The 9276-nt window shown below is 43.2% G+C and overlaps 1 protein-coding gene across 1 annotated transcript; it reads right to left on the reverse strand.

The window, feature by feature from the left end:
* Positions 1-7840: 7840 nt before the first annotated feature.
* On the reverse strand, positions 7841-8935 carry LOC136830857 (uncharacterized). The gene has a single exon (XM_067090834.1). The coding sequence runs from the start codon at positions 8933-8935 to the stop codon at positions 7841-7843; it is 1095 nt and encodes a 364-aa protein (XP_066946935.1).
* Between the last annotated feature and the right edge of the window lie 341 nt (positions 8936-9276).

Here is a 9276-nt window from a genome sequence, read left to right on the forward strand (position 1 = left end):
TTATTGATTCAGCGTTCGCTCGTTTTTATTTGCCTTTTCTCAAATTATGCTCTTAAGTATGCAATCAAAGTTCTTCTCGTACTGGAAATCATTTTCTTTCGTATTTAACAGTGCTTATTATCTCTTTGCGTTATTGCTTCCTCTATATATGGACATTCTTTTACATCTCATGAAAATTTGCATACATTAAGGATAATCATAATCATAATTAGGACTTTGCTCTTACGACGATTCTGAGGGCACTCTCTTTCACTGAATAAAAGTTTTAGATTATGAGGTTTCTCTTCGCTAAAATGGGATTTTTCTAAGGCCATAAACATTAGCCTCGGTCTGTTGCAAAGTAGAACCTGGGCTCTCTTCTGACCTTTCACTGCTGGAACAATCCAGGGACATCCGTCAGGAAGCGTGGCGTCTACCGCTCTGTGAATTTCCACTTCTGGGCATCAGCCTCTTTAAAACAGTAAAGCCTTTAGGCCAGGTGGAAGTTCATGAGAGAGATTCTTCATTTTCGAAGAATTTTTCCTCTTGTTCAGGTGATTCACTTGATCAGATGAGGCGATAATTAATAAACATTTCATTGTTCAATAAAATACTGAAGTACTCAAGTATACGAGATAGAGAAAGTTGTTAGTATTCCCACTTTCATTTACAAGAGACTCAGACAGACATAAGACGTGTAAACAGTCAGGTATAACAGGCCTCCATATATGGAAATCAGTTTGAAAGAGAATTAATTCAACTATTGTCTCTTACTTATTCTTGTTTCAATTAGCCAATTTCTCCCTTACTAGAGAATTAGCGTTCTTACTGTCTCGAATTTTCCGTCGCTTTATTAATTTCCTTTAGTAACTGACAAATAATAATAATAATAATAATAATAATAATAATAATAATAATAATAATAATAATAATAATAATAATGGCATTTTTCCCCTTGAAAGATCAGCTCATGAAAATCATCCATTCCTCTGAACACTAAATTTCACTCAACTTTCAAGACAAATTTGTTTAATTTTATTCATCAATATGAAGACTTACAAATCAGCCTGAATATGATTTAAGGAAAGAAGTAAAAGCGCATGGATGTATACAGTAGATGTCCCCAGTTAAAAGAACGGCTTTTTTTCAGAGACCATCGCTGTCTGGGAAGGTCGCACGTAGTCTTAATGGATCTCCTCACTCTCTCTTTTCAAAAAGATTTGCAGAGAAAGTTTCAGGAGGCCCTTTCATGCGAGGACTAAGAGATTTCGCATTCTTGCAAAAGGAAATTCTGCAAACAAACAACGATCTGTTGTCTGAAATTGAGTTCAAGGAGGTAAAATACCTATCTATATTTGACGTGTGCGGAAAATGTTGCTTGTCAATTACTAACAATAGCTTAAGGATTTCCCAAATTTAGCTGCCCACATCACAGGGACTAAAACAATTATGGTTAATAGCATATCAGTTCAATAAAATATATCCCCAAACATATTTTGATTTATAGACAAGATTGATAATCATCTCAACATATCCGAAATCTCCAATCTTTGTTAGAGCTACTCAGAGTTTGGTACTATGATGATTGCAAGAGGAATTCATCACCATACTGGTATAGTGAGGCAGATATATAGAGAGCAAGAGAAAACCCTTAATACACATAAGAAGCTCAAGAAAATACTTCACTGTATGCTCTGACAAACTCATCTTGTAAAGCTGCCTTGATCATGAATCCCCGGTGCACAAAAGTTTCACAACATTATGCTTATGCTTACACAGATGGAGTCGAGCCACCCTTTACACACTGCGTCACTCATCTCCAGCTGATGCTTCCTTAGGAAGTCAACACCTTGATCACGCCATCTAGCGAACCCTCTCGGACTCCCTCCCCACTTCACCCAGACCTTCCGAATGAGGCTCTTATTATCACCCTATTTGCCCTCTGTCTATCCACAGTCAAGTCTAATGAAATCAGGGACAAACAAAAACGATTATACGAAATTCATCAGTGCAGTATTTCATCCTATTCAGTTTTCTTTTTACATCGGAACTCAAGTATCTAGAAATAATTTTACTTAGTACATACAAAAGAAATGCCGGCAAACAGTATATCTTCATTATGTGATAAATATAATATTGTTTTTATTGGCTGTGTTTTTCATATTATTTAGTTATACGACGAACTTCAGTTGTATTGGTAACTTTATAACAACCAGCCAGCAGAAAATTGTTTTATATTGCAATCAAATTCCCATACTTTGAATGAAATTCATTTAAAATTGATTACAGAAATTCAGTGCTGTCCTCTCAAAAGTGCGAGATCCCAGATCTCGAGGAGTTAATTCCCAGTCACATGTGACAGAGACTAATTGACTTGACAACGAAAAATCCATTAAAAGATCCGACGTCGACAGTGATCCCATTATCGTCTGCTTAATGAATCTTCTCTGTCCTGACACATCCGGTGCTCATTTGTTTCTCAGTTTTCAGCTGTTTGTTCGCTAACTGCAAATATATCTAAAAACTAGATGTAATGTTTGAGATTTGCGTTTTTTAGTAATGGATTCTGATTAGTATTTATGTTTTAATTTCATGTTAATAAACTGGCACAGAAACCGTTACGCAAAACGGTCGCACTGGCTGATCTTTGTTGAAGAGAGATACCAGCAGTGGTATATATTTGTGTAAACAAGCCAGTGGAGAGAGACGATAATGAAGTGGAAGTGAACCCAAGTTGATAAAGACAACCTTTTATGCAGGAGAAGGAAACCTTGGATTTCTGCTTTTTCATTCATTACAAAGATATTGGTAGTTCCAGCAAACACTTGCCATTTTTCATGTCGAAAGGAGTTTTATTTCTTTTTTTCAGAGAGAGAGAGAGAGAGAGAGAGAGAGAGAGAGAGAGAGAGAGAGAGAGAGAGAGAGAGAGATAAAATCTAGTTAATAGGAGGCTTGAAACAGGACAAGAATCGCAGTCATTTCCGCTAACTTGGGCACTTCTGAAATTTTTTTAAGATTCTGTCTATTTTCTCAAAAGAAAAAGAGTCACTAGTGTGACTTAAGAGAGGTGCTGATTCTGAAGATTACCTACCGTGTCCCTTAGACCGATATTCAAAGCGCAGAGTGGTAGACAGGTTGACGGAGACTTAAATTCGATTTTCTCACTGACATCTAAGCAGAAAGAGGAACACTTGAAGTTTGTTTTGTTAATGTCTAAATCTTAGCGTAAATGTTATTACTGGTTTTGTTTCAAGTTTAGAAATCATTTGTCCAATTTCATTGTTTATATATATGAATTTCATCTGCTTACTAACACATGGTGAAATCCTCATGTTATAAATATACTAACACTTCGTTTTCTTTTATGTAATGTGAATCCATGTCACATTTCGTAATAAAATTAGTTCTTCCTGTATGTTCTAAATACTGGAAATCCACACATTAACGCTCATTCAGTGATATGGATCTCTGATTTTGCTCTGTGCTGCATCTGTGCAATCAGAAAGCCAATCTTGTTCGAATGTGTCCCACTTTGGGATGGGATGAGGTTCCATTTCACGTGGAGCTTCGCTTTGATTTGGTCGCCTCTGCAAGTTTTGTGTCCCATCGAGACAAAATACAAATAGTGTGCAAAATAAAATAGCTTAATCGTATGATATTTCTAGATCCTTTGATGGATTTCCTTCCTGAAAAGCAGAAGGGAGAATGAGTTTTGCAAAAAAGATTCTGCACTAAAATATAGATTAACAGGACTGTATTTTGTCCGATTTATTGTAACGTTCCAGCCAAAAAAAGAAGGTATGTAGAAAGTCCTTTTATTCAGGTCGATTACCTTTCGATGAGCTGTCAAATACCCTTCAAAGTGGAAATAAATTTGTTTTGCTGATTCCACGATCAATTTAATACAGCTAACTGTCATCATATTATCTATTGGAGTCTCAGTTGTAAAATATTATATCAAATGAAGAGAAATATAAATGTCTTCCCTCATGCAACCGAGCAGAAATTAGATGTGTCAATTAATCCTAATATCTAATGAAACTATTAAGAATGCGTGATAAAATGTAAAAAGAGAAAAAGTTTGTTTTCTTAACGGCAAGAAATTTTTCCTTTTGTTCTATAATGCCCGAAGAGCACTAGAATGAAAGGAAAGATTAGACGCCATGAGAGTATTGGAATGATGTATTTCAGACAAGCAGAAAATGCAGCTGAGGAGGATGGTGGACCTTCTTTCCCCCCTTCGAAGGACTCTCGCCAACTTTGAAAACTTCCAGACACAGGACGTGAAGGAGGCGACAAGGGCTCCATGAAGCTGAGAGAGTCGAGGCCTCGACGCCTCTCGAAGGAGAGAGAAATCGCTCTCAAAAGAAAAGGTCAGGGGAATCGAGTACAGGATGGGAAGAGTTAAGAGGAGTTTGGCGGGTTTGAGAGGGGATGAGGAGACATTAAGAGAGAAGGAGGGAGGGAGGGACCAGAGAGGGTGAGCGGATGATCATTCTTTGCAATGTCCAGACTTCTTCTTTCGGTCAGAAGTGACAATAAGAGGTCGAGGGAGAAGGAAAAATTCACCTCTTATCAGTCTCATACAATTAAAAAAAGGTACCTTTCGAAACAATGTCAGAGGCACAGCGACTTTAATGCCTTCCATCTAAGCTGTCTATAATCCAGTGATAGGATTAGCTTAAGGGTTTTGTATTTTCTATATCCACTGTCTTATACAATGCATAATTAAATATAAGAGATGAAATTTTATATATATTTTTAATTGCTGTTATTGAATTTGCCCATAAACACACACATATATATATATGAGCTTATACACACACACACGTATATGTGTGTGTGTATATGTGTGTGTGTATGTATGCGACTGTATTTATGTGTGTATTGCCTATATTAACTCGAGGTAAACAATAACACGAAATAAAATACTACATAAAAATGTCGAGTAAAGCTGAAATTCATTATTTTTCCTGACGAGACTAAGAAGTGTTATACAACACATTTCTGTGATATAAGGAACCATAGTCAATTTCCCCTAATTTTGAACCACGCATGGGTATGGTCTTGAATTACGAGTAAGGAGTTTATCTGATGAAGTATTCAAGAAACAGTTTCACCATCTCTAGGAGAGACGAAACGTCCTATTCAATAAAACTCGCATCAACATAAACTTTGGTGCTTTACCCCATAAGCTGCCTGAGAAACAGAGGAAGATAGTGAGGAAAGTTCAAAATATTAATGAGAAACTAATAAACTGTGACCTCATATATATATATATTCATAAACGGGGTCCTTGGGGGGACGGAATTTTGGACAATTTATTATTATAGACTGCCTTCGGTGCCAAGGGGGGTCCCCGATTATGATCAAAAGGAATACTACTGGAACTTAGCTTAGAATTTTCCTTGATTTACGTAAATAATGAAGGTCGCCAATTTGGAATTAGAATTCTTTTACATTTAAAAGGGGTTTATTTACAGAAAATGGGGCAAGTATGTGAGACCAAAAATATCGCATTTTTTAAGGTAAAATGCATTTTTCCTAACATACAAACCCGAGGTCCTTTACATATGGGGATACTTTCGGCGTAGCTGAACATAGGCCACAAAAAACTAACAAGCTGGGCATGAGGCTGGCAACTGTGGGGAACCCACGGTGCTAACCGCCCAGATTCGCGCATCAATTTGCTTTCTGGTCTAGGGCAGATTGTGGAGCGGCTGAGGTGGGTAACCTGAGTAAAGGACCTCGGGTTTGTATGTTAGGAAAATGCATTTTACCTTAAAAAATGCAATTTGTTCCTACACAAATACAAACCCTCAGTCCTTTACATAAGGGGACTCAAGATTCAGTGGGAGGAATCTGAGTGGAGGTCTCTGAATGAATGGGAATTCAACACACCTCATATACACCTGGGGTAAGAGCCAGGGAGACATGGCCACTGGACCGAGAGCACCATTATGAGAACCGTCGTGCTACCAGCCAGTCTACTAGACCGTCCTTGCTGTGGCGAGGTTACGGCAGTAAGCGACCGCACAGCGAGACGAAAGCCAGGAAGGACCATTCCCACTGACACTAGAGGTGAGTGGGAAATGTTGGGGACTAAGGACCAACATAAGGAATGGGTTTGATAATTAGCCCGCAACCCCTCTCCCTGCCTTGCAGGGGAAAGGGGGGACATTACATCTAATGAGTACCTGGAAGGTAACAAAGACAGGACACTCAAGTAATGAAACTCACCTGCGTCAGACGTCTGGTTCAGCTTTGTATGGCCTAACTCTCTGACTGAGGGAAGAAGGGTAGGATGATAGGGGAAGATGGGGGAGCCAGTCACTCACCGGTCACACCCACTCACTCATGTACAACAGACGAGACCAACTCTGTCCCTACGGGAGCTGGGTGGTTACACAACTTGTTGAGCAGCCACCACCAGACCCAAGGAAAAAGTGTCCAAGGACCGATGTGTAACGTCTCCTAGGTAAGAAGAGGTGAATGTGGTCTGGCATGACCACACCCCTGCCCTTAGTACCTGCTGGACCGACAGGTTCTTCTATAATGCTAGGGAGGGCGCAATCCCCCTGATTTCATGAGCACAGGGGTGTAGGGGGCTGGCAACGTCCTCGCCAGCCGCCGCATATGCCTTTTTGATAACCTCACGAAGCCAGAAAGATATCGTGTTCTTAGACACTTCCTTCTTGGGGGTCCGGTGCTAACGAAGAGTCGCCGACACTCAGGCCTGAGATGCCGTGTTCTCTTCAGATAGTGCTGTAACTTGTCAAGGTCATTATTTACAAAGTCATTGAGGGAAAGGATAGTAAAAGACTCAAACCGAACATCAGGGACCGTTGGGTTTTGAGTTTTTGCTACAAATTCTGGGACAAATTCAAGCATTATCAATCCCCACCCCCTCCAGTGTTTGACTGCAAAGGAAAGTCCCTGCAATTCGCTAATCCTCTTCGCCAAAGCCAGGGCTAAAAGGAAGACGGTCTTGAGGGTTAGATCCCTGTCTGTGGCTTCTCGTAGCGGCTCGTAAGGGGCGCGAGTAAGGCTCTGCAAAACGAGAGACACGTCCCACTCGGGGGGCCTCAGCTCCCTGGGTGGGCAAGACCATTCGAAGCTCTTCATCACCAAGGATATTTCCAGGGATGATGAAATATTGATGCCTTTCAGCTTCAGGACCAAGGCTAAAGCTGCCCTGTATCCTTTCACTGCTGAAACCGATAAGAGCTTTTCCCAACGAAGAAAGACAAGGAAATCCACTACTTGCTGAAGAGTGGCTCCGGCCAGGGAATAACCCCATCTATGACACCAACCACAGAAGACGGCTCACTTACCCTGGTAAACTGCTGCAGAGGACTTCCTGAGGTATCCCGCCATCTCTGTCGGTGCTCGGCGAGAAAAACCTCTCGCTCGCAAGAGATGGTGGGTAACCTCCAGGCGAGAAGAGACAGGGAAGCCACAGCGTGGTGGTACAGTTCTACGTGAGGCTGACGAAGCAGATTGTGCCAGATGGGGAGTTCCCTTGGAACGTCGGAGAGCAGAGCCAGCAGGTCTGGATACCAAGCGGCTTCCGGATGCTTGGGGCTACTAGGATCGTCCGAAGGTTCGTCAATCCCAGCACCCGACTGAGAACTGGACGAAGGAGACAGAATGGAGGAAAGGCATACACTTCGAGGTTGTCCCACGAGTGTTGGAATGCGTCCTCTGTGGCTGCCCATGAGTCCAGTATGACAGAGAAGAAGGTCGGAAGATTTCTGTTGTACCGGGTGGCGAACAGGTCGATCACTGGATGCCCCACAGACTGAAAAGTGTGTCCGCTACGGTCTGATGGAGAGACCACTCAGACCCCACTATCTGATCCCTACGGCTGAGCGTGTCTGCCAGGACGTTCCTCTTGCCCAGAATGTACCTGGCTGACAGGACCACTGAGTGGGCGACTGCCCATTGATGCACCTGCAACGTCAACTCGTGAAGGGCTCGAGAGACAAGACCCCCCTGCTTGTTGATGTATGCCACTACGGTCGTGTTGTCGCTCATCAATGCTACTGAGTGTCCCACCAAACGATCCTGGAAGCACTGGAGACCCAAGAACACTGCTTTCATCTCCAGGACGTTGATGTGAAGGTGCCGTTCGTGACGGTCCCACATGCTCACCATCAGCAACTCCTCCAGGTGAGCTCCACAGCACTCCTTCGATGCATCTGAGAAAAGAAGCAAGTCTGGTGGGGCGAGGGGACAGGGGTGTCCCTATGCACAGGTTCCTGACATCCAACCACCAGGCGAGATCGTCCCTCACCTCCTGCGGGATGGGGATGAGAACCAACTGGGGCTCCAGGGACTGATCCCAGAAATCCCTCAGCCTCCACTGGAGGGACCGAATGTGGAGTCTCCCATGTGGAACGAGTTTCTCCAACGACGACAGGTGGCCGATTACGACCTGCCACTGTTGAGCAGGTTGATCCTGTTGTGATAGGAACTGCCTCACTACCTTCCTGAACATGTTGATTTGAGCCTGCGAGGGGAAGACTCTGCTTGCTGCCGTGTCGATCAGCATGCCCAGGTATTGAACTTTCTGCTTGGGAATTAGATCGGACTTCCGGAAGTTGATCACGACTCCCAGTTCATGACACAATTCGAGGAGACGATCCCTGTCCTGTAGCGATTGCAAGCGGGAGTTTGTCAGGACTAACCAATTGTCGAGATACCTCAGAAGGCGTATCCCGCGCAAATGGGCCCAAACCGAAATGAGGGTGAATACCCTCGTGAACACCTGTGGAGCGGTCGACAGACCAAAAGAGGGAACTTTGAACTGGTAAACCACCCTGTCGAGGGTAAAGCGAAGGTACCAATGAGACGATGTATGAACCGGTACTTGGAAGTACGCATCCATCAAGTCGACCGTCAGCATGAAATCGTTCTCCCTGACTGCAGACAGTACCATACGCACCGTCTCCATCGTGAACCGTGTCTGACGAACGAAACGGTTCAGGGAAGAGAGATCAATCACTGGTCTCCAGCCGCCGGAGGCCTTCTCCACGAGGAACATTCTGCTGTAGATCGATCCTCGATGACTTCGATGGCGCCCCTGCTCAACATCGTTCCGACCTCCTGAAGAAGCACTTCTTTCTTCAGGGGGTCTTGGAAAAAGGAAGGAAAATGGACTGGAGTGTCGGTGAGGGGAGGCGGGGACGCGAAAGGTAGGGAATATCCCTCACGGAGGACATCCACTACCCAGGTCTCCGCTCCGTACCACTGCCATGCTGCCCAATGTCTGGAAAGGCACCCCCCCACCGACAG

This window comes from Macrobrachium rosenbergii, chromosome 47 (assembly GCF_040412425.1).
Source record: "Macrobrachium rosenbergii isolate ZJJX-2024 chromosome 47, ASM4041242v1, whole genome shotgun sequence".
Lineage (NCBI taxonomy): Eukaryota > Metazoa > Arthropoda > Malacostraca > Decapoda > Palaemonidae > Macrobrachium > Macrobrachium rosenbergii.